Source organism: Spermophilus citellus, assembly GCF_964194105.1.
Source record: "Spermophilus citellus genome assembly, chromosome: 16".
NCBI classification, from domain to species: domain Eukaryota; kingdom Metazoa; phylum Chordata; class Mammalia; order Rodentia; family Sciuridae; genus Spermophilus; species Spermophilus citellus.
In genome coordinates, this window is record NC_138196.1 from 71,456,107 (window position 1) to 71,482,804 (window position 26,698).

The window sequence follows — 26,698 nt, forward strand, 5'->3', positions numbered from 1 at the left end:
CACACGACAAGCATTGTAGACGTATAATGGAACACATTCCCCTCTCAATTGGGACACTATGATACAAGCTGAATGAGTTTTAAAAATAATTTTAGCTGTTTTATACTTTATCTAAGGGATCCCAGCTACTGAAGTATGATAAATATTCATTTTAAGTTAAAAGAAATTACTAAATGGTGATGTTATATTGCCTTCTTAGCATCCCCAAATATTATGAGGTTACTATATAATCCCAAGTAATATTGAAGATGGAATGTACAGCTATTATTTGGCTTTTTCAACTGAAACAGCGAGCACTGAAGGTCAGATTCCTTGTCCACCAAAAACAGAAATCCAGGTCAGATAATGACACGGCTAAGAAAAATCAGGGTTGTGTTTCTAAACATCAGCCTCAAAGGTCAGGGACACCACCACCACCACCATCGTCATCATCATCATCACAAATAACAAAGGAAAGAAAGACTTTTACAGTGCTTGTTATCTACCAAGCATGGCTCTGAGATCTTCACATATCAACTTAACAAATCTCCAGAAGAACTCTGAGACATGTATCACCAAAATCCATGTTACGGATGAGAAAATTGAAGTTGGATAATTTACAAGAGGTCGCACGGCTTGCAAGTTACAAGGCCAGACTCAAGCTCAGGAAGTCAAGCTCAGAGCCCAGGCTCTTAACCATGTGCATCAGCTTTTATCCATGTGCATCAGCACTTTCCCATCTACATCCCAAGGTACGCTCACATCCCTGTTCCCATCAGCCTTCCAAAGGACACACCCAAATGCTCTGAAAATTTGATAAAGGTATTTGTAAGTCTGATGTTGCTCTTTTTGGGAAAACACCCGCAAAAATGCATTATCTGAACTGACTAAAAGTGTGAACTGTGGGGTCAGGCAGGCCTGAGTAAAGGCCTGACTCCACTGATGAGTGATTCTAATGGTAAGGTATTATTTCAGCCTCCTCATCTGGAAAATGCAGATAGTACCAATGTATAAGATGATTGTGAGGATCAAATGAGATACTACATGCAAAGTCCTCAGCAAAGTCTGTGGCACATAACAAATAATCTAGTAAAACAGTTAGTACAGTTACTATCACTAGTAATAGTTCCACTTGTTCTAAACTTACTTGTTTCTAACTGAAGGATATTGCTTTAAATTCTAAAATACCAGAATGTGGTTACCAGACTACACCAGTACTGTTTTAACCAAAAGCTAGGATAGCCACAAAGTTAAGACTTGCACTATCTAAAAATAATTGTAGAAATGTTTCTTAATAATACTGGATGGTAGCTGAAAATTAGTATCAAAAAATATAGTGATAGGGGCCGGGGTTGTGGCTCAGCGGTAGAGTACTGGCCTCACATTGTAAGACCCTGGGTTCGATCCTCAGCACCATATAAAAATAAATAAGTGAAATAAAAGTATTGTGTCCAATTACAACTAAAAAATAAATATTAAAAATTATGGTGATAGATAAACAATGACAACTATGGAAAAGGATAACCTTATGAGAATTAGTTAATTCCTGAAATTTTAAATATCAGAAGCTGAGCAGTCTTCAATCAAAGAAAATGACTTGAAATTACCGAGAACAAGCTAAAAGAATTATATCCAGTATCTCTGAACTCTACACGTTGGGAATATTGCTTTGATGAATAATTAGAGCAAACAGGTTTCACTAAGACAAGAAAGTAACACAAGTGGAGAAAAAGCACTCAGAAATCGGAAGCACTGTGTTCTTTTAACTGGGGGAGTAGGTTGGGAAATACTTACTAGTATCTGGAGTCTTCTCTTCAGATCTGCCAAATAAAAATTCGTATTTGGCCTTGGCAACACTCTGGGAATGTGCTGATGCACTGTTAACCCAAACGAACGTCTCTGCCTACAAATTGAGAACAAAAAAAGATGACATTAAAAATGCATCACAAAAGTACATGGTAAAACAAACTCACAGGAGCACAATCAAGCACACACACAGCCCACATTGGAAAGAATCTATATCACACTGAAAAGACAAAAAAAATACAACAGGGAAAATCAGCATACAAAACTAGACCTCTGTGATTACAACTCTAGAAAAAAAGACATACCTATGAACACAGGGGAATAAGGAAAATGCAAAGAGTTTGTCTTGGTTGTGAGGCAGATTTACAGTAGATGTTTTAAAAATCAAGTTTGTTTTTGAACGATTAGAAAACTATATTTTATTTTTAAATGTATTGTTTCCCACGTGATTACAATTACCCAGTTCATAACAAAAATATTTCTGAGTGGGTTCTGTTAAAGACACTAACAAAAAAAGTAGTCTCTCCCCAGAAGAGATCACTTTTTTTAATAATCAGAAAGGCCACTCAGCCAAACCGTGCCCAAACTGAACTGCCAAGCATCCCGTTACACTGTCCTGAATTTGAGCATCTGCCTGGTGTCCTTCATAATTCCTAAAAGCCCCTTATTTGAAAGAAAAACTATAGAGGTAACAGTGAAAGCAGTTCATATTAGGATTCTGAATTCCTAAGGCCTCCTTCCAGGCTGCTCTAGTCAAAGGCCAACTATCCAGAGTGGCCCTTTCTCTCTAATCCAGGACCAGTTAAAGATAAGGAAGAAATTTAAAAGCACAAAGAAATCTGAACTACACCAATCAGAGAGCCGTTCTGCCTTTTTATTCTGAACTCAAACATACCCAGGATCCAGACCTTCCCCACACTCTCTCTACTTTCTGGTTATGAGACGTCTTTCCTCATCACTGACCAGCAAATTAATGGGGCTTAGCGGGGGGAGAGGCATGAAGGTTTCTATAAGCAACCAAGTAACTTCGGAGAAGAAAATCTTATATGACTTCTCTGATTGGAGCTGAGATGGCTAGGAACAGGGAAAAGTTCCACTTCGTCATCGCATGGCAAGCAAGGTCATCACCAGAGAGCTAGCCTACACAATTTCAAGACAGCAATTTCTTAAAATAGCTCTACAATTGCGTAATGTCCACAGTGTGCAAAATTCATCTTTCTGGAAAAGGTGCACATTCTTCTTAGCTTTAGGAAGCTAACAAAAACAGGCTGATTATCTTTTTCCCCAACAGAGAGGAAAAGTGAATTTTTTGACATGTTTGGGGAGCTTCAGACTGGTAAAAGAGGAACTTGGCCAAGGGGCTCCCACCCCAGGTAGGAGCTAAGACCTTCAGAGTGGAGAACCAGAGGCTGGGGAGGACGGCAATATCCCACCAAGCAAAGGAAGGGCCACAGGCACAGCCTGAAGGTGGGGAAGGAGACTGCTCAGAGGAGAAAAGGCCCAGGTAGCCACAGAAGAGCCAGACAGTGGGCAAGACAAGGAAAAGAGCACTTCTCAGAGAAATAGGGACCAAACAACACATGGTGTGTCAGGCAAGGAGCAGAAGGGACATTTTAATCAAAACCTGATAGAAAGTCACTGAAGGGCCTTAATAGGGTGATTCATTTGCATTTTTAAAGCGGAGACACTAGTAAGGAGTCTGAATGAGACACTATGGACTCTCAGAACAGGGTGATGACACCAGAAACAGGCCAAAGAGGAGGAATTAAATATCTTACATACAAATCTATATAATTTTCTGATCAACTGGATTTGAAGGAATGAGGGAGTGGGAGAAATTGAAGATAATTATAATGGAAAATATTCACTCTCCATTTACACCCTGCAAGGCAGAGTTCCAATGCAACACACAGGGCTAGGGACACAGCTCAGCTGGTAGGACACTGGCCTAGCAGTCAGGAGCCCTGGGCTCAATGGCCGGCACCAAACACAAAAATCTTCCCAATGTAAAACACAGGATCTCTCATCAAATGCTCCAAAAGTCCATGGATCCCCAACCCAAATCCATGAAGTCTAAATCCAGAACCCGTGATGCTGAGGATGACTCCCAGGAATGTGGCTTGAGACACTGGGTGTATATACGGACATAAGGGAGACCAGAGAAGGAACGTCATTGGCATCTTGGGCATAGGCTTCCAGGTAACCTCCCAAGACCTCACTAAAACAACAGAAAGGAACATGTTAAAGAAGACATTCATTACATGGTGCTAGAGCAGAGGAAAGGAATGCCCTCTCAGAAGCAAAAGTTTTAAGCAATTCCAGGAAGACCATCTGTTGTCTTTTAGAGTCTGGATTTAAAGTGTGAGTACTGCTCTCTGAAGACAGCTTCTTCCTGAGTGAGTGCGTAACTTCAGGTCTACGGAGGGCCCATCAGTAGATCTGACACTTTCACATTTGGATGAGGGAGGGGAAAAAAAAAATCACACCTTTATTCTCACTGCTAATGAAATTCAGCAGTTGCTTTTTCAAATATAAACATCCACAACAGGGCTGGGGTTGTGGCTCAGAAGTAGAGCACTCGCCTAGCACTCACAAGGCCCTGGGTTCGATCCTCAGCACCACATAAAAATCAATAATTAAAATAAAGGTATTGTGTCCAACTACAACTAAAAAATTTATTTTTAAAAAAATCAACAACAAATCCCAGTATCAGTAGCTATAACTTTATCTCCAACAAAAATCCATTGTTTGCACCGTTATGTGACAGTTATAGCAGATCTCTTGAGACGTCATTCATACTCATCCCTAAATTAAAATGTGAGCAGTAAACAGATTCACCACTAAATTTTGTTATCATTAAAAAAATTCATGTCACAAATTTAATATCTTGGTAGCCAACACAGAGTCAGCCCTTCTACAGGTTCTGCATCCAGTTTCAACCATGGATCGAAAATACATAGAAAACTGGTTGTATCTGCACTGAAGCTGTACAGAATTTTTCCTTGCCTTTATTCTCTAAATACAGACTATAATGACTATTTACATAGTATTTATATTGTATTAAGTATTATAAGACTATGCCATTTGACAGAAGGGGCCTGAGCATCCCTGGATTTGGGTATTCTTGAACCAATCCCCCATGGAACTAAAGTAAGAGTATACTCTCAGTTTCTTTTACAACTCTATGAATTTTAGTGTATGAATTTAAAAAGCATTACTTTAAAAAGAGATTCAGAGCTCAATCAAACTGTCAAAAGGAGCCATGGTACAATAAAGATGAGGAGACCTGCTCAAAAGCATGTTCCCAAACTGCAACTACAACCCATTCATGGCTTGTGCAATTAGTTTAGTGGATCACAACCAGATTTTAATATAAATAAGTTTATACATACATATATATTAATGAGCACACATTTAACAGAATAAAATTGAAAATATCAGAGTAGAGAGTACACAGAAAAATAAACATTGTCTTATAAAATTTCTAAATTGCATGCTCGTGTGTGTGTGAGAGAGAGAGAGAGTGAGTGTGTGTGTGTGAGGTGTGTGTATGTGTGTGTGTGTGTCTATACTGGGTCATAATTTAAAGTACACCTCTCCCAAGGGTTATGGTCCAAACTGAAACACCTTGCTCTAGAGTGATTCTCAACCTTTACATGAATGAGCATCCCCCACAGCACTTATTAAAAAGTCCATGCTCCTGAGGTGCACCGTCAGGAATAGATCCACAGTGGTCCTACTTAATTCTATTATATTCTTAGTGCAATTGTCTAACAGTTTTACAGGTGACATTGATGTTGCTGGTCCAGGAACCATATTTTGTGAATCACAGCTCTAAGCCAATGTTTCTCATACTTTATTGTTTGAGAATCACTTGGAAATCTTGTTAAACTAGCGACTGAGTCACTCTGAGAGGGAGCCGGAGACTCCATATTTCTAAAAAGCTACTCACAATCCAGGCCTTCACTGGGCCCACCTGTAATCCTGGTGACTTGTGGGGTTGAGACAGAAGGATTACAAGTTCAAGGCCAGCTTCAGCAACTTAGCAAGACACAGTCTCAAAATTTAAAAGTAACCAGGGCTAGGGATGTAGCTCAGTGGTAAAGTACCCCTGGGTTCAATCCCCAGTACCCCAAAAATAAAATAAAAGACAAATGCTAATCCTCAGCTCACACCCTGCATACTAACTAGTCTTGCAGGTGCTAAAATTGGAGAGTGAAGGAAGCAGGGTTTAAAGCACTCTTGCAGAAGAGAATCACTTTTTGAAAGGCTGATCTATCTAGGAGGAAAATACACTAAAGGTCTCCATGCTAACAAAGCACTCTGTATTTGGAAACCACAAGGAACCCTACATTGCCAACATTCAGGCCCAAATCAAAGCATGAATAATATTTCCCTGCCTCGCTAAACAAAATAAAATTCATTCTGCTTACATGAGTTATTCTTACAGTGGTGAGCCCTGCTAATATAGCTTGCTCTTCCCCTGCCAAGTCTTGTAAATCTTCACACATCTCTGCAATACTTTTTGCAGGTCTTTGAAAAATTATACTTGAAACAATCAACTTGATGAAAGTCCCACATAACTCAGCACTACATTTTCATTCTGTACTACTAATGGAATAAAATATGTTCTTTGTGTTTGCCATTTTAAGAACATAAATCTCGTAAGCATGGAATGGGCCTGGGTATGCAGCTTGGTGGTAGAGGGCCTACCTAGCAGGCACAAGGCCCTGAGTCCAACCCCAGCGCCAAAAAGAGAAAAGAAAAAAAAAATTAAAAATGAACTGATCTGGACCCCAGGCATGTGATCTGGATTTAAATCCTAGTTTTGATATTCTCACACAATCTCACACAAATGCTTTATCTTTGGACTTCAGATTCCTTGCTGATAACTGAAAATCTGAAATTTGAAATGTTTGGGGCACGGGCCCAATGCTACAAGTAGAAAATTTCACACCCAAATCTCATCTTCTGACAGGTCATAGTCAAAATGCAAGAGCATTTGAAAATTACCTTCAGCCCATGTATATAAAATGCATATGAAACCTAAATGTTAATGTGGGGTCTACAAATCTTGAGGTCCTATCTATCTTCCTATATCTATCTGTGTGTGTATGTATGAAAATATTCCAAGATCCAAAAATATTCAAATTCCAAAATATTTCTGGTCCCAAGCGTTACAAAGAAGAGTTATTCGACCTATACTTAAATATATCTCTAAAGTCCCCTCTAATTCTGAAACACAGAGATTTTTTCCACACTGAACTACCACCACAGATATTTCACAAGAAGCAAACATGCCCAACTTTCCCCTTGTGATAAGACGATAAATATTGGCATGATCTCCAACACATACCCTGTACAGACAGACACAAGCCCACCGTTAAGTGGACGGGACAAACAAAATCTCACCCTTACCTATGACATCCCTTTTCAAAATGACAAAGAATTTCACTTACACTATCCAACTCACAACATGTTCCTCATTATAATCACCAATTTTATACACAAGAGAAACACAACGATGTAAAATGATTTTTTTCATTAGTTACAAAAAAAATGAAAAGAAAAATCAAGAGGACAAAGCAGAGTGTTACCTGCAAATTTCAGGAGTACAAATAAGTTTCAGTAGATTTGAGAAAGGGAAGGATGGGGCCAGAGGCGGGAAGGGCGGGGTGGGGAGCTGAGTGTGGAGCGCAGGGCTGGAAGTCTGCTCTTTGGTTTTCTAATTATTTCAATTTCAAAATGATGTTCAGAGGATTTGAGAGCCTCTAAATCAGTCAGTTGAGTATTATAAAGAGCTTTGGGCCAGAAAAGATTAAAAGCTAAATTAAAGACTATGAAAATAATATCTCACAACTCCCTCAAAACGAACACTTAATTCCAATATTCACACTCCACACTTGATCCTGCTGAATCCCATCTGCCCCCATCACCTAGCAGAAGCCAGAAACTGGACACGGTGCATGGATCCCCTCAAATGCAAGGGTCAGGCACTACAGGCTGCCATGTGTCCCCCCACCAGGGTGCGCATGCTCAAGTCCTAACCCCCAGGACCTCAGATGTGACTGCATCTGGAAACAGGCTCTTTAAAGAGATAATTAAGGTAAATGAGGTCACCAGAGCTGGTTCAATCCATTAGGTCTGATATCCTCTTAAGAACAGGAGAAACAACCTGCAGACACCTGGAGGGTAAGCCACTTGTCACCTGGAGGGTAAGCCACTGTCTGCAGTCCCTGGCAACAGAAGCCCAGTAAACTAACACATTAGGGCAGAAGGCGAAGGCAGTGCATGAGGGCAAAAGGGAAGCTGTCTGGATCAACAGGTAACTTAAGTCAAGGGTGGGGGGGGTGTCCCCCTGCACCTGTCCACACTGGGAACATGGGTTCAAAGAGATGCAAAGTTAGAAAAGGTGGTGAATTATTCAATTCTAGCCCAAACCGGCAAGATTCAGAGATGGGTGGCTGGAAAGATCCACTCAGGGAGACTAAGCAGGATTCCTGCTCCCTCCGTCCCACACTACCTTTCAACCATGACGGCCCATTTCTCTTTTATATATTCAGGTACTGTATCAGTTTTATTGCGGAGGGAAACATCCGTGCCAAAAAAAAAAAAGTGTTTGAAAATCACTTGCTTATTTCTGAGTAAAATGGCAAAACAGACTCATCTACATTTGTTCTCTTCCAAAACTGTTAAAAGCATAGTAAAAAGATTTTCTTATAAATGCTCAAACCCACCATCAAGAGAAGAAGAGACACAGGACGACATTTTGTAAGCAAATGGTCTAATGATAACTGACCCCAGGAAAATGTGGAGAAAGCAAAGCTGATCTACTCCAGACCACAGGATACTCACAGCCAAGGAAACGGAGGCACCTGGTAAACTTGGGAAGTAAGGAAAAAGAAAGACTCTTTCAAAGACGTGGTCATCAAGCAGTTAGCTCCCCAAATCCCACCTCCATTCCCCAGGTAAAAGAACAGACTTTTATTTTATCTAGCTATGTCCCTAGACCTTTTATAGTTGGGGGTTGGGGGACAAGGCCTCACTTTGTTGCCCAGGCTGACCTTAAAATTGAGGCCCTCCTGCATCACCCTCCCAAGTAGCTGGGATTAGAGGCAAGTGCCACCATGTTCAAACAACTGAAGAGATTTTTCAAAGAACATCTCTAATAAGGACACCAGATTAACAGGAGACAGGATTCCGTGCAGCTTAGTAGTGTTAATATGCAGATGTTAAAATGCTTAGCTTCACACCTCCACCCCCAGCCCCAGCCCAATTTACAGAAGGCAGCACTCTGGAAGACAGGAGATATAAATGTGAGTTACAACTGGCCTAGGATTACAATTAGCCCAAGAAAGATCGAAATAGTTAAGTCAGCATCCACTAAGGACTGCCTAACCAAACCCTCCAACGGTGAAGGATAAAACTTCCAACTGGTTATTTAGATCCTGCTACTACATTACATCTTATACCTTAATTTTCATGGCTATTGTGTTTTTTGAAAATTACATGCCCCTGATTTTTAGAATGCTCTTCAACTTGGGTTTATCTGTTTCCTGGTGATCCAATTCAGGTCATGCATCCTTGACAGGAGTATCACAGAAGTCATGCTATTCTGCTCTTTGCTTCCTAGCAGGTGGCACGCGATCTCCGATTTGTTCTGTGACTGATCAGATTTGCTTTGATCGGTCACGCTTTTGCACTGTCAAACTGTCTCTCACTGTAATTAATCACCATGCTGTGGCAAGATACTCAGAAATTATACGAATATCCTGTTCCTTACCAAATTTTCAACTTATGAATTTATTTTTATCAATATGAGCTGAATCTACTACATTGTTCAATGGATTATAATTCACGACTTTCATCATTTTGATTTCAGCACGGAAGCTGCCCAGTTTGGGCTAGTGGGAACCCCTTCAGCTGGCCTCTGTGTCTTTGTGACAGATGCCCACTATTCTCTGAGCACATCTGTACTTCTGATCCAACAGGATGCTCCAAGCTTCTCTGGTATTTTTCACTCATCTTAGAATGGGCCATATTTTTATTTGTTCTTTTTAGTTGTGTATGACAGTAGGATGTATTTTGGCATATTAAACACACATGGAATTTAACTTATTCTAATTAGGATCTATTCTTGTGACTGTACATGATACAAAGTTACCCTGGTCATGTGTCCAAGAACAAGGATAGGAAAGTTGTGTCCGATTAATTCTACTGTCCTTCCTATTCCCCTGCTGCCATCCTTCCCTTCATTACCTTTTGTCTAATCCAATGAACTTCTATTCTTCCCCTTCCCACCCTCCTTTGTTGTGGGTTAGCACCCACATATCAGAGAGAACATTTGACCTTTGGTTTTGGGGAACTGGCTTATTTCACTTAGCATGATATTCTCCACTGTCAATCCAATTACCAGCAAATGTCATTATTTTCATTCTTGCTTATGGCTGAGTAATCTTCCATTGTGTATATATACCACATTTTCTTTATCCATTCATCTGTTGCAAGATACCTAAGGTGGTTCCATAGCTTGTCTACTGTGAACTGAGCTGCTATAAACATTGATTGGCTGCATCACTGTAGTATGCTGATTTTAGATCCCTTGGATATGGACAAAGGAGTGGAATAACTGTGTAAGATGGTGGTTCCATTCCAAGTTTTCTAAGGAATCTCCATACTGCTTTTCATAGTGGTTACAACATTTGCAGTCCCATCAGCAATGCATGAGAATACCTTTGTTCCTCACATTCTCAACAACATTTATTGTTGCTTATATTCTTGATAATTTTCCATTCTGACTGGAATGAAATCTCAGTATAGTTTTTTTAAATTTTTTTATTTGTTTAAATTAGTTATACATGGTAGTAGAATACATTTATGCACTTTGATATATCATACATAGATGGGATATAATTTCTAATTTTTCTGAGTGTACATGTTGCAGAATCATATTGGTCATGTAGTCATATATCTACATATGGTAATAATGTCTGTTTCATTCCACTAACTTTCCTATCTCCACATCCCCTCCCCTCCTCTCCCAATACTTTCCTCTATCTAATCTAATGTTATTCTTCCCTAGTGCCCCCTCATTATTGTGAATTAGCATCTGCATATTAGAAAAAACATTCAGCCTTTGGTTTTGTGGGATTGGCTTATTTTGCTTAGCATGATATTCCTCAACTCCCACCATTTACTGGCAAATGCCATAATTGTACTCGTCTTTAAAACTGAGTAATATTCTATTGAGTATATATACCACATTTTTTTATCCATTCATCTATTGAGAGACACCTAGGTTGGTTCCATAGTCTAGCTATTATGAATTGAGCTGCTATAAACATTGATGTGACTGCGTCACTATAGTATACTAATTTGCATTTCTCTAATTGCTAGAGATGTTGAACATTTTTTCATATATTTTACCATTCGTATTTCTTCTTCTGTTAAGTGCTTGTTCAATTCCTTTGCCCATTTATTGATTTGGAGGATTATTTGGGGTTTTTTTGTTTTGTTTTGTTTTTAGGTGTTAAGATTTTTTAATTCTTTGTATATCATGGAGATTAATGCTGTATCTGAGGGGCAGATCCCTTTCTGTAGGTTCTCTGTTCACATTCTTGATTGTTTCTTTTGCTGTGAAGAAGCTTTTTAGTCAGAAACCATCCCATTTATTGATACTTGATTTTACTTTCTGTGCTTTGAGTCTTTTTGAGGAAATGGGTTCCTAAGCCAACATGATGAAGATTTGGGCCTACTTTTTCTTCTAGTAGGCGCAGGGTCTTTAGTGTGATGCTTAGGTCCTTGATCCACTTTGAGTTTTGTGCAGGGTAAGAGACAGGGGTTCGATTTCAGAATGAGCCATTTCTTTTAAACACAAAACACCTGGTTCCTATTACTGAAGAATATAATTTAGATCCAAGACCTAAACATTAGAAGTGCTCATTGGTATTGGGGTATAGCCATCCTGGAGGCCAGCTCAGAGGACAGAACTAGAGAATTTAAACCTCAAACTCTCTCTTACATTACCCCCCACACCCCGCCCCCAGCAGTGCAGGAATATCACTGCCCCCAGCAAAGACGTCTATGTCCCAATCCCTGGTACTTGTGAATATCACCTAACATGACACAGACTTTGAAAATCTGGACACGGCAGGCCTATCCAGGATTATCTAAGTTGGCCCCTAAGTGTGTCCTGAGAAAACAGAAGGAGAAAGTTATGTGACAGATGCACAGAAAGATGGACTCGAGAGAAAAGATGCTCGGCCCTGGGCGTTGAAGATGTAGGCCTGGCCCTGAACCAAGGAATGCAGCTGGAAAAGGCAAGAAAACCGAGTCTCCGCAGGGGCCGCAGTCCTGCAGGCACCTCAATTTGAGATCCTAAGACTCCTTTCCGACTTCCTGCCTCCGGAACCATAGAGAATAAATCTGTTGTTTTAAGCCACCGAGTTTGAAGTATGCTTGTTCCAATAGCCAAAGGAAACTGATGCAGACCTAGAAAGATGCATACAAACATGCAATTATTTCTGCATCTATTTCATAAAACGCGGTGAGTCTGCACTCGTATTTTCCCCTAAACACACTTCTGCGGCTTTCAAGTGCCAATGAGTTGCTAATGAGATAATCACAAGACCAACATGTAATCTGCCTTTCCACCTAGGCGGGTCCCTGTTAGTGCAGCTCATGCAAATACACTGTGCTCCTCTACTATAATTAAGACTTCCCATTATAATTAAGAAATTTCTATTGCCTAAAAACAAAACTGTTCATTCTTTCACTTTTCTTTGCCAGAAAGAGGATGATTCAAATCCTAATGTGCATTTTTCCCTTGGAAAATATACCTGACAGTGCCTACATGTAAACAAGTGGACAAGCTACAGGGGCTTGGGCAGGAGGGGTGGTCCGTGTCAGCCCCCATTCCCCTGACAGGCCAACTGGGCAGATACCCCCAAAAGACAGTAACAGCGTCAAGCAAAACTGGGACAGAAAGTCTCTCAAGAGTAGAGAAGCCAAAAAAGAGCCAGGAGACAAGAGGTCATGGGCAGCTCAGACCTTTAATCCTAAAGTTTAGCACCAAAACCAAAGGGCAAAGCAGAAAGTGAACCAGGAGGATAAGACAACATGGGCAAAAAGAGAGCCCGTTGTCACCAGACCCTGCCGCCAGCCAGCCTGTATTTAACATGTGAGCACAATGAAAGCCCCCAGAGGTCCATCCCATCTCCCCACCAGCTGCTGTCTATCCACTCAGCCTGGTTCCTGAAAGCAGCCCCCCTGGGACAAGGGAAATGGACAGTGTGCTGCTCCTCCAACCTGGAGTCTTGGCAGATGGCCTAATGGGAGGTGACAGGGGGCTCCAAAGAAGAGCCACAACATCACCTCGGTGGCTTCAGTGGACGTGCATGGGACCCAGTGGAAAGGACATGAAAGCCTGCCTTTAACAGGCTTTATAATTAAAGCCTCCTTCCATTCCCTCATCTTGGAGCCATTTCAACTCTCTTCTGACCACATACAAAGACTATGTCCCACTGTCTGGGATCTGTGCCTGCCCAGGGCAGGACTCTGAACTCAGAAGGCATGAGGGCTCTTTACAAATGTTGATAGCTGCTTGGGTTTTTTTGTTTGTTGCTGTTTATTTTGTTTTTGTTTTTTTGTTTTTGCAATGTGATATAGAAAATTAGGAGCTAGGAGGCTGAGCCTTCATTTATAATTCAGCCTCCCATAAAACAAACATAAGACACAGGGACCAAGTTTTCCTCACAGCTCCTTCACTAAGATACCAGGTGGCTAAAGAGTTGGAGAGCTATAAGAAAGAATTTACAAGAAAATCAACAACCAAATATTAATGAACAATATATCCTCCTCCACCTTTCCCACCCTTTCACAATTGGCCGTGACAGATGAGTGAGACCTTTGTCAGCAAATGCATGGTCCTGGTGACACAAGCTTTCACTTCACCTTTCTTCTTTGCCTATTCATGACCTGTTTTGCCTTCCTTGGGCTCTGGACCTGCGTGCTTCCGATAATATTTAAAATTCATAAAGGAAAAAGACACTATTAAAGATCGATATTTAAAAAATAAAAACCAACATCATGTAGCCTTTGACCACAGCTGCTTATTAGTTCCAGACTCCAGACAGGACACTGGAGTGTCACATGCAGACAGCACTTGAAAACGCTCTGTGACCAGAGGGAAGGCTGAAGAGTCAAAGAACTTTCAGTCAGTGCAGCATATTAGGACCCCTTGCGGGGAATCAAGCAGACTTTGAATAAATCACATTCATAAACGCTGCTTCTATGTAGTCTTTTAAAAAAGGAAGAGGCCAAGTATTGAGAATAATCAAAACAAGACCCACAAAAAGTAGGCAGGACTGTAAGCTCACGTAGGTGTTCAACAAATGCTTTTGCTACCAGGTGGCAAGCAACCTCTACTCCCAGCCATAATTTAAGACCAGGAATCCAAGGTCAACCTAAGCAAAATAGCAAAACATACATATGTACATACATACATACGTACATAAATTAACAACCAAATTATATAGATGAACGTCTTTGCTGAATCCTTACAAGCTCAGAAACCTCAAAAAAGCTTTGAGTCAGGAATAGTAGCACACACCTGTAATCCCAGCAGCTAGGGAGGCTGAGACAGGAGGATCACAAGTTTAAGGCCAGCCTCAGCAATTCAGCAAGGTCTTGTTTCTCAATAAAAAAATAAAAAGGGCTAGGGATATAGCTCACTGGTAGAGTGCCTCTAGGTTCAATCCCTAGTACAAAAAAAAAAAAAAAAAATCTGAGGGTTAGGTTTGTAGCTCAGTGGTAGAGCACTTGCCTAGCATGTGTGAGGCACAGGGTTCGATTCTCAGCATTACATATAAATAAATAAAATAAAGGTCCATCAACAACTAAAAAATTATTTTGAAAAAAACTTGAAACTTTAGCAGAAGTCCTGGAAAGAAGTTATATAAATGAAAACTAAGCATCAATCTTATTTCCCTAGAACTGCTTTGCAAAGTATCTTGGTGTCTTTAGTTACTTTGAAAGTTCCACTACCTACTGAAAAAAAAATTAAAACCACTGTAAATTGTTAAGAAACAAATCACTCAGCACTTTGACAAGTGATAAATGTGAATTCAAGGCAGGAATCATGAGAATGTAAGTGTCTTCTCACCTGAGTTTGCTCTGTCTACATGTCCTTTAATTTAAAAGTCACCTCTGGGTATTTCCTATATATCGTATTAAAATATATAATATCTAGGACTAAATCTTACAAATGAGACATAAAATAAAAAGATTGTTCTTGATTAAAGTAAGAGCACTATGATAATTTTCTTCTCTTCTCAGGAGTTATGCAAGTGGTCAAATCAATTGAAACAATATTCTTTTTTCTTCCCATAGTATTAGTCATTTATTCAATCTGCATGTGTGAAGGGAAAAAAAATCTTCCAGGCAAATATAATCATTCTGAAACACATAAAAACCATGTTGTAAGTTAAGCTAAAATAACACAGGAAATATTAGAAAGAATTTTGCATTACTTTGTATAAGAAAATGCATGGCCCACATAAATTTCACCAAAGCAAAAGACCTCCAACAAGTACATGCCTCTTGAAAAACACCAAATAAACATGAGTTTGGTATCACAAAGAAAATCTGAAGAGCTGGAATACGGGACATAAATCCTAACCAGATGATACCACATATGTTCTCTCTGGCTGTTAACAGAGGCCCATTATAGCATGAGCTGGGGTAAAAGGATCTATAAGACACACGTCTGTGAATTCTATAAAGGGGGCAACCAAGGAGAACATCAAATCCTGAAATAAATGTAGGGGAAAAAAAAAAAACAAGTAATTCTCAAAAAATACTAATTATCTATGATCTTGATTAAGTTTTTTCATCAAATTTTTATTTTAATTTAAAATTACATAGAAAATGACATATATTATTGAATGCCCCAGTGAATACCTCTGTCAGTGGTTGACCGTCAAGTCATTTCTTCAAAATGTCCTAACGAGGCAGATGCATTAACTGCCCAATTTTCCATTGACAAATTCTTTGCATCCCAGTTTCAGGTAAGTCCTGGTGGGCAGTCAGCAGGTAAAAAGCTGGGTGTGGTGGCACACACCTGTAATCCCAGAAGCTCGGGAGGCTGAGACAGGAGAATCACAAGTTCAAAGCCAGCCTCAGCAATGGTGAGGCACTAAGCAATTCAATGAGACCCTGTCTCCAAATAAAATACAAAATAGGGCTGGGGATGTGGGTTCAGTGGTTGAGTGCCCCTGAGTTCAATCCCTGGTACTCCTCCCCCTGCCAAAAAAAAAAAAAAAAAAAAAAAGAAAGAAAGAAAAAAAACTGACACAGTGACCTGGATTTTGATTTCCAAAGATCTCCATTATTTATTGTCAGGATTCTCACACTACCTGCAATGTGAAAAAGTTCCCACTCATTATACATTTTTAGCTCTTAAAAAGATACAAACTATTCACTTTTTTTTTTTTAATACCACTGAGCCACATCCCCGGTCCTTTTCATTTTTAATTTTGAGTCAGTGTCTCTCTAAGTTGCTTACAGCCTTGCTAAGTTGCAGAGGATGTCCTGGAACTTGAGATTCTCCTGTCTCAGTCTCCCAAGTCACAGGGAAACAGGCATGAATCACTGTGCCCAGCAAATTGCAAGGAATATTTGAAAACACAAACTATTCAATGTACGACACAATGAATAAATTTCTCAGAAACAAACTGCTTGCTAAAAGAAAATATTTTTACACTTTCTAAATTGAAAAACTTTCAGTTTGCCATTTAATATTTCCATCACTTCAGATTTTATCATATTTAAAAATAAGGACATTTGAAATGTATCCTCTTGGCGATTTGGAAATGTATAATAAACTATTATAAACCGTATTTACCAAGCTATGCAATAAATCCTCCCCACTCCCAAAACAAAACAAAACAAAACAAAAACCACCTCATTCCTCCAGTCTGAGACCCTGTCCACCCCCACACCACCCTTCCACTCTGCTGCGAGTTCCACTGTTTAAATTCCACATAGAAGTGAGAAATGTAGTATCTGTCTTTCCATGCCTGGCTTACTTCACTTCCTAACATCACTCTGTGCCCCATAAACGTATACAACCACAATTTGTCAATTGCCAATAAAAACAGTTTGTTAAAAAAGTAAATAATTCTTTCAGGACTTTTAAGACTCCTGCATCTCATGTGACCAATTACCTCTTTGGGAACATCAAGTTGCTTCTGGAAACCCTGAGAGTGTCAGCCTGGCCCTCAGAAGCCAGTGATAAACAAGGACTGTCTTTGTGACTCACACTAGAGAAAGACCACACAGCAAGCAAACATTCTAGAGCGGTGTGTGTACCCGTCAGCTGCACAGGTCACCTGGGTGCACGTGGACGGCTGCAGATGGTTCTGGGCCATTCCGGCCCACGGCTCCATCCCTGGAGTGCAGCTGGAGGACCTGCATTTGGACCAACTCCCTCAGATGACTGACAGACACACTGGGGTTTGAGCTCTCTTGACTTATTCTGGGCAGAGAATAAGGGCAGAAAATAGGGCACCCAACAGCTGACATCAAGGAACAAGGCACACTCCTCTCTGGCCACCTCCACCATCCCTGCAACACAAATGACAACCACAAAGGACCCAGGGACCAGACTGACAAGTTAAGGTTTTGGCTTACTGTGGTATTTTACAACTGATGTAGTTAGTTGCTTTCATCGCCAGTTTTGAAATTTGACAGTTGGTGGGAACAACTCAATAAGCCTTAAAAACTGCTTTTGGACCAGGTGATGAAAAGAATTTGTATAGTTTGGATCTGGTATGTCCCTCCAAGGCTCCTGTGTTGAAGGCTTAGTTCCCAGCTGAGGGGACAGGGTGGATATTTAGGAGACGGGTCCTAGTGGGAGGAAGTAGGTCACGAGGGTACGTCCTCAGAGGGCATAATATCTTATCCCTGTCACCTCCCTCTGACTCCCTCTCTCTCTTTTGGGTCACCCTGAGGTGAGTAGATTTGCTCCACCACCCCCCGCCTGGCCTCACCACAGGGGCCCAAAATCAGTAGATCCAAGTAACCATGGACTGGCACCTCTGCAACCATGAGCCGAAATGAAATCTTTCCTCCTTTAAGTTGTTTATCTCAGGAATTTTGTCATAGCGACAGAAAGCTAGAGGACAGCAGCACTGGGCAAATGGGGAAATGTCCCTTTCTACTTGTAAATCATCCTCATGAGCCATGGCTTTTCAAGAGAGAGTGTATGAGCTAAAGAACAATAAGTGAGAGCAAATCACCTTTGTTCTTAAATACAGAAGGCTGAAGAATACATGATTCCCCTTCATTGTGGTGGTACAGAAGTTGACACTCTGCTCCCAGCCCCCACATTCAGGGCTTCTGAGGATCAGGCTTTTTACCCCTACCTTGATATCCCTAAGTGGAACACAAAAAATAATGCGATAAGCTATGTTTTCTAGGTTTAGAATCCTTAGTGTTTTACCAAGCACTATTAAGAGTTAATTTAAAGAATGCTTGCCTGCAACTGTACCTCTGATCCCAGCCACTTGGGAGCCTAAGGCAGGAGGATCACAAGTTCAAGGCCAGCCTCAGCAATTTAGCAACCTCCTGTCTCAAAATAAAAAATAAAAAAGGGCTACAGATGTAACTCAGAGCTTGCCTAGCTTGTGCAAAGGCCTGGGTTGGATACTCAGCAATACACACACACACACACACACACAGAGAGAGAGAGAGAGAGAGAGAGAGAGAGAGAGAGAGCGAGCGAGCTTATTTGGACTTGCTGAAAACCTAGAAACACTGACTTATTTCTTTTTTTAAATTTATTTATATTTTTATATAGTGCTGAGGATCGAACCCAGTGCCTCACATGTATGAAGCAAGAGCTCTATTGCTGAGCTATAACACCAGCCCCGAAAATGACTTATTTCTATGGAAAAATAAAAGCACAGCTCCAAATAAATAAATTGCAAATAAGTGTTCAGAATTCACATATGAAACTCAGATTTCCTATACATTATTTATACCCATGATAATAAAATCTGGTTAAATGAGGTTGATAGCTTATATCAATTTATGGACAAGGACTACTGATGAGAGTCTGATTACACACATGCCTAACGTGCTTTAGGGAGCAGAGAACAAATCATCTTCTGACAAGAGCAAATTAATTAGAAGTATAAGGATGTGTGGTATTATTAGAGTAGCAGTTTCATTATTTGGAGAATAATATCCTAAACAAAATCTATTCAGAACATGGAAAGCAGGTTTTTTAGAGTGGCCAAAATGGATATATTTACAAGCCCCTGCAAGTAAATATATCACATTTTATTTAATAAAGGTCCTTAGGGCTGTTATCTATGCATGATTTTAAGAGAGTTATTTCCTAATTCTTATAGCTTTCAAACAGTTTATTAGGAAGAAAGGTGAAGGGCAAGCAGACACTAGAGAAAATAAAAAATAATAACCACAAAAAAAAAAGAAATGGTAGGAATGAGATAGACGCGCTAACCCTAGGTACGTGTATGACTGCACACATGTTACAACTCTACATCGTATACAACCAGAGAAATGAAGAGTTTAGCTCTATTTGTGTACAGTGAATCGAAATGCATTCTGCTGTCATGTATAACTAATTAGAACAAATAAATGTATAAATAGAAGACTAACAACCACAAGTCCAACAATAAAGGCAAATTAATAAATGATAACCAGCAAACATAAAGGACAAATGTTGATTTTGTGTAAATATTTGCAATATATATTTAAATATCCAAGTAAAAACAAATTCCAACAGATCAATAAGGATAAACCCAACAGAAACACCAGCAGAAGATAAAAATGGACAATTTAAGAAATAGAAGTACAGATGGCTAATATACATTTAAAAAAAAGATGCTTGACCTACTAATAATCTGTGGAACACAAAACAAAAGTTACCAATTTTCACCCACTGGTTTGACAATAATAAATTAGGAAATGCTAAGAACAAACTGTTGGGAGTACAAATTTAACATTCCTTTGGATGATAAACCTAGTAGTTTATAAAATCTTTTTATAAACTTGTAATATATAAAATTGTATATATAAACTTGTAATATATAAAATCGTGGTATATAAAATCTTTTTTAAAAAACGATAACCCAGCATGTCCCCCACCCCCTCTCTCTCTGTTGTGTATGGTTTATAACCACCTGAACAGGTACTCAAGGCAGCAAGCATATAAAAACGTATCGTTGGCAGCACTGTTTGTAATAGCATAAAAATAAAGATGACTATAGAAATGGCTGAATAAACTACAGGATGAAATACAATGAAGCAATTTTTTAAAGGAAGTAAATTACATATACTGAAACAGATATATGCCAAGATATATAGAAAAAACTGAAAACCGTATGTACAGCAAGCACTGTTCACACACACGTTCACCATGGGTACAAACTGTGGGGAGGATATTCAAACATGAGCCAGCCACACAGGGGATCTGAACAACTTCAACAGATCCTGACCCAATCCGAACAGACAACAGCTGTATCAGCACCGAACATTTTTGCACATGAGCCATCAACATTAGTGATAAATATACACATAAAAATCTGGGAAGATAGAATCCCAAAGTGAATGGGAAGTAATGAAGATTTGGGGACGGATGCTGGGGAGAACTTGACCTTTCAGTAATGTTTTTTAAATTTCATGAGAATATACTTATGTATTAATTTTGTAACTAAAATTTACCTTTTCCCAAAAATCTCAATGAATAGCAGTACAGAGAAGGTATGTCAGTTGGGGCACTAATTCTTTTTAATTGCAAATTGAGTCTTATATAGTCCTTGAATCAAATCTGGCTAAAATTTTCTCAAGTACATGACCAGTCCTTGGCCCCTCCAGAAGCAACCAGCGTGAGGGCATCTGTTCATTCATCCTGATATATCACAAAAGAGTGCCCTGTGTCTGAGAAAATCTGTTATAGATGAATTGGGTGGGAGGAGAGTAATATCCTGATGAAGGGTTGTTTGGCTAGTTTTGAGTTCAATGTTCCCAAACTTAAGTACATCTCAGAACTGCCTGGTCCCTCATCTCAATCACCCTGTTTTAGCAGCCCGGCAAGTAGGACTCAAAATTCTAAATTTCTGGCAAGTTCCATAATGGTTTTTGATACAGATGGTTCGAGGATCACAAGGTGAGAAAATACCGCCCTAATACAAGGAAATGAACCTTTCCACACAGATTCCAAGTTCAATGAACTGTGTCAACTTTGTAAATGACATCAGACCAGACTGGACAGATGGCACAAAGATAAATAACACAGGTCCACAGGGAGCTCGCAGACAAGAAGGGGACGAAGCCGGGTGCACAGCTGTATTGGTTGGCTTTCACCAGATTTAACGCAGCAGTTAACAAACAACCTTCAAACGTTAGTGGCTTTCAGAGAAGGTTCATTTCTTGCCCAGATACGGTGGCTGATATGGGACATCTGTGGCTCTGTTCCAGATGCAAGCAGACTGTATCTTCACTCTGGAATCTAGGCTGAAGGGCAGACCCTATCTGGACATGTGACATCATCACAAAAGAACAACTCAGAGCCAGACCACACAATACGGTACCATTCATGGCTTCTTCTCATATTCCTGGAGGACACAGCTGAGTCCAAATCCTGAAGCTCAAACCACGGGACTTCTTGGTGGCTGAGCTACCAAATGTGCTAGCAGACAGGCCACGTTGAGTAATCTTATTCACATCCCAGGCAGGACACAAAGGAACAGCATGAGATTTCATCATGTTATTCAGAATAGTGCACAATTTTAAACTCATGAATAGTTTATTTATGGAGATTTTCCATTTAATATTTTTGGACTGTGGATGACCACGGGTAATTGAAACTGTGGAAAAATAAAACTGTGGATAAGGGGAGACTCTTGTCTATTCCTGATCCTGCTAAATGACACACACATGGACCCAGTCTCTTAAGCCCAAGCCTGGGAATCACCCTAGACACTTTCTTCTTTCCGTTCCCAGTCTTTTCAGTCATGCCAATTCTATTGCTAGTGTATCTCCCCAATACTGTCCCTTAATCCTGGAACAGTATCTTAGGCTTCCTTGTGTCATCATTACCCAGCCTGGTGCCCCTGCACAATTCCAGACTCAATAACTCTCTTGGGGACCCCACCACATCTCACGGGAACCACTGGGATCCTTTTTTAGCTGATCTCTTTTTTCCCCAGTTTGTCCCACACCTGGGCATTTCTAAATTGAGTCATTTCCACCTTTAAAAATTCCATCTTCTCCCCAGTTGTTCCAGGACGAGGCCCCCAAATAGCACATCATGCCACCACTTCTGACCCCTAGTCATCTCTGAATCCTTATGTCTCACACCTCCTTCTCCACGGTTTTTCTGATGCCCCAATCTCTCTGCTATCTCTGGCCTCTGTGCTGTTGTGTGCATCTCTCCTTGGTCTAGAATGCCCTTCCTCACTGTCTCATCCTCACAGTAACCTCCTTCTCAAGAGCACTTTCTGTGAGGCCTTCAGACACTATAACAAAGGACCCCTCACCACCAACAAATTTGTGCTTTGACCTCCTGTGTATGCCCATCACACGGTGGCTGAACCACTCAGGAGCCACACAACTTGGTACAAGTTACCCTCCCTGAACTTGGAAGAAAACGCTTATAAGCACTTAGAACGGAGCCTGGACTATGGTAAATGTCTAACAGAATTCGTTGCTGCTGTGAACACTGCTCTTATTACATTTGTGTGCCTGTATTATTTGATCTATCTCTGTATCTAACTTATTCAACTATGAGCCCTTGACATACAGAAACTATAATTACATAATTTTTTTATTGTTGACATATTTTTATTTTAGTAATATATAGAGATCTTATTTCCTTGGCCAGATATGGTTTTACATATGACTGTAACAAAGTTAGTTGTTTACTATTGTAAATAATGTCACAATGACCAATTTTTTCACACATTTCACTACATTTTGTTCTGTCTAGTTTAGGGAAACCTCCTAAAAGTGGGATGCTGGGATCACAACAAATGCACATTCAAGACTCTTGCTATTGTTGCCAAACTGCCCTCAGGAGAGGCAGGAGTAGCAGTGGGCAGGAATTAGGCCTTCCACCATGTCTGCATCTCTAGCCAGATCACAATCAGCGCATTTTAAACACCTAATAAACTGAGCCAATGGCATGAAAGAGAAGGCAGTTGAGAAAGGGGGCATTTCTGGGGAACAAAATCATTCCAGGAAAGGCAGGTCACTGAGGAAATACGAAACAAGTTCAGAAAAAGTCAGCTGAGCCAGTTCAGGAGGCTGAGAATAAAGCAGACAAGGGTTTCTGGAACTGCAGGGAGCCAATGGCACACTAGGAACCTTGCCAGGAGTCTAGCTGGCCTTCAGCAGGTCCGGGGTAGGGTCTGAGAGTCTGCATTTTAACAGGCTCCCGGTGGTGCTGATGCTGTTGGGCCGTGGAACACACTTCCAGTAGTAAGGAAGCAGATGATTACACTGAGAAGTAGTGTAAGTAGATGTCACTAAAGGTTTCAAATGTCAAGCTAAAGGATTTGTATTTTTTTTTTTTTTTGACACTCAGTTGAAGAAAAGAGCTATACTGGAGGTTTCTGAGATGGAAAACCCTTTTACTTAAGAAAAAGCAGATAATAAAAATCCTATGTCACTTTATCAATCATGTCTTTCCTAGAGAATCATATATTCTGTTCTGTCAATTTAATATTTACTCTGCTTTGGTAAATATTAAATGCAAACTTGAAGCTATTTTGGCAAAGTTCCAATGCTTTATCTCTCTGTCTCCTAAAAATTGCTAGTCATGGGAGAGAAAATAGATTAAAAACATATGGATTAAGAGTTTTGCTCTAGCTAGGCTGAGTGGCACATGCCTGTAATCCTAGCAGCTCAAGAGGCTGAGGCAGGAGGATCAATAGTTCAAAGCCAGCCTCAGCAACAGCAAGGCACTAAGCAACCCAGTGAGACCCTGTCTCTAAATAAAATACAAAATACGGATGTGGCTCAGTGGTTGAGTGTCCCTGAGTTCAATCCCTGGTACCAAAAAAAGAGTTTTGCTCTTCCCTGCCTCCCTACCCCCACACTTCTTTGGTCCATGCAGCTTAGGCTACAGCCCAAAGCTCCTGAGTGCTACTTTATCACTGTTTGATGGCAACCAGGGGACCAGCTGAGGATGCTGTCATAAAAATGACATGGCAGTAACCAAGAGTTACATACCCCTGTCCCCGCCAAAAACCCTTCCCCAAGATTAAGTCTAACTGCTTCAAATTCAATAAAGCAATGCCACCAATTCTTAGAACACATACATATCCATCACCTCAACACACCTGGGCTTAAGAGACAGCAATCAATCACACAGCAAAGAAGAGTGACAATGAATCCAACTCAGAGGAATGTGGTCAAAGGCAACGAAAAGCCAGGCGCTCTCTCTGTCACCCATTAGTCCCTATTCCCTGCAGTCACACTTGGTGATGGAATGCTGACAGAAAGAACGTGCACCTGCTGAACTCTGTGAGCTATCCAACCCAAGGCCTGGAAAGGGAGGGACATTGGAAAAGACACAGTAAGTCAGGAGGCCAAGTGCAAGTCTGATCTCTGGGCCCTTTACCAACATCCTCTCCTCTAGAACACAGCAGTTCCCAGGTTCTCAGGAGGCACTCTAGCAGGAAGCCACTGCTTGCCAAAGCTCATGAGATCACCAAGCCCAAGTGGAATGCACCTGCATGCGGGGGGCGAATGGGTGCAGAGAGCACGACCAGGGACCCGGTGCCGGAGTCCCGAGTCGTGCTGAGTGAGTCCTGCCCAGGTCTCCCAAAACACTTTCCATGGGTACACCCACAGACCACTGTGGGGTAAAGAGGTGCAACCACGTGGAAGACAAAATGGTCATTTCTATCAAAATTTGAAACACCCTTTCATCCACTATCTCAATATGTAGAGCTTTATTCCACAGATAATCTTCATGCTAAAGAGAAAGGTACAAAGAGGTTCACTTCTAGAAACTATGAGGAACATCTCTAGTCTGTAAATTGGGCTCTAATAAACTGGCAAATATGAAATATAATAGAGATATTAAGAAAGGAAGACCTTACATTGCTATTAGGACAGAACGCTCAAAGAAATCTCTCCAGATATTGTCTCATGCTCAAAAGTAAAGTTTATTAGCAGAGAAAGCCTGCCATGCTGCCCAATAATGTGACGCAGCAGACAAGGTTATCTTAATAGGGTTTTTATATTTTTAAAAAAACAAAGAATTAGAGCAAGTTGGACATGGCCTTGAGTGCAGCAGCTAGGATTGACCTTGAGTGCAGGCGGCTGGGCAATAACAGAACTTTGTATTTAGGGGCCTTGGGGAGGGCAGGGAGCCCGCTGTGGGAACAGGGTATTTTAAGTTTCTTTTTCTGGGTAGCTTATAAGCCCCAGCCACAGGTCAAGAGGCAGGTCCAGAACCAAAATGGGAGTCACTAATGTTCAGGATATCCCATTACATGCCACACTAGAATTCCCTCCGTGACAGATTACAATATGTAACCATGTATGTGTGCAATGCATGGTGTTTGTATAATTGTATTTAAACACACACACACACACACACACGCACATGCACACGCACACATACACAGGCTGTCTCAGGTAACAGACTGCCTTATGCCAACTGAATTTCTAAGATTATATATTATATATTTCTAAGATTTTATAGTTCGTACCCTTTATTTATTTTACAAATATATTACTATTTCCTTTTTTAATGTACATCTTTGAATTATTCATTTATTTTTGGTTTCCCAGCACATGGATCCCTTCTGAGCACTTAAATTGCAGAAAACATCCACACACCTTACATGTCAAGGAAAATTCCAGGTCAATCTCACAACACAAAATGCAAAACTCTGAAGACATTAGCGAAGCTAATTCCAACAATACATAAAAATGATAATCCATCATGACCCAATTGGCTATCTCCCAAGATACAAAGTTGTTTTAATATTAGAACTCAATTAATGTAACTTGCTACACTGATAGAAGAAAGGGGGAAAGAAAACACAATCAGATTATATGGAGAAAAATATGAGATAAAATTCAACATCAATTTATCGTTTTAAAAAGAAGCCTTAGCAAATAAAATATAGAAAGAAGTTCTATAAACTGGATAAAGCCTCACAAGGAAATCCAGAGCAAGCATCATACTTAGTGGTAACAGTATATGTCCTATAACAAGCAGAACATAAAGGAGCTTCCTTCTGAAAGGTCCTGTAACAAGAAGAACATGAAACATGGCTCTTAATCCCTTTTTATAAGATGACACCTTTAAAATAATCTTGGGCATCATTTCAAGGTATTCCATGTACATCTCCCTTCCAAACTTCCAAAGCCAGAAGTTCCATGAATTTTAAAGGAAGAAGCCCTAAAAGTAAGGTCTTTTAAAAGAAAACAAAACTAAAACAGAGCACCAACAGGAATCTGTTCTGTAGCACTATCAGCTCTCAGTACAACAGCATCTACACACTTAAGGCAAGCGAGAGCCCTGCACGAGTCCTCAACCTATGACACAAGGACCCTCCCTCCAGTGCTACACAATCTGCTCCAATCTCCCCTTCCAACACTCATCCCTCATTCTTCCTTAACCCAGCCAAAGCTACCCATCCACTTACTGCTTCATGCCTCATGACTCCCCCAACCTTGTCTTTCCACCCTCCCCTCAAAGTTCACATCCAACTGACAGAAATGGAGTGAAGACACCTTCAGTACTGGAAAAAGCAGGCTAGCGAAATGGTTATAGATCTGGGACCAGATTAGCCAGCCCTCTCCACCAGCACTGTCCCAGTGAGACCACACCAGGCCACCCCAACATGGCCCGTTCTGTCAATGA

The 26,698-nt window shown here is 40.5% G+C and overlaps 1 protein-coding gene across 6 annotated transcripts in view; it reads right to left on the bottom strand.

Annotated features, from left to right (window-relative positions):
• PSD3 (pleckstrin and Sec7 domain containing 3) overlaps positions 1-26,698 on the bottom strand; it is a gene marked incomplete at its 3' end in the record, with an annotated part of 568,898 nt that overhangs the window by 335,145 nt on the left and 207,055 nt on the right. For all 6 annotated transcript variants that reach the window (XM_081269548.1, XM_081269547.1, XM_081269545.1 and 3 more), the window contains one exon: positions 1,774-1,882. In XM_081269548.1, the coding sequence (XP_081125674.1) occupies positions 1,774-1,882 (109 nt within the window). The remainder of the gene's footprint in view (positions 1-1,773; positions 1,883-26,698) is intronic.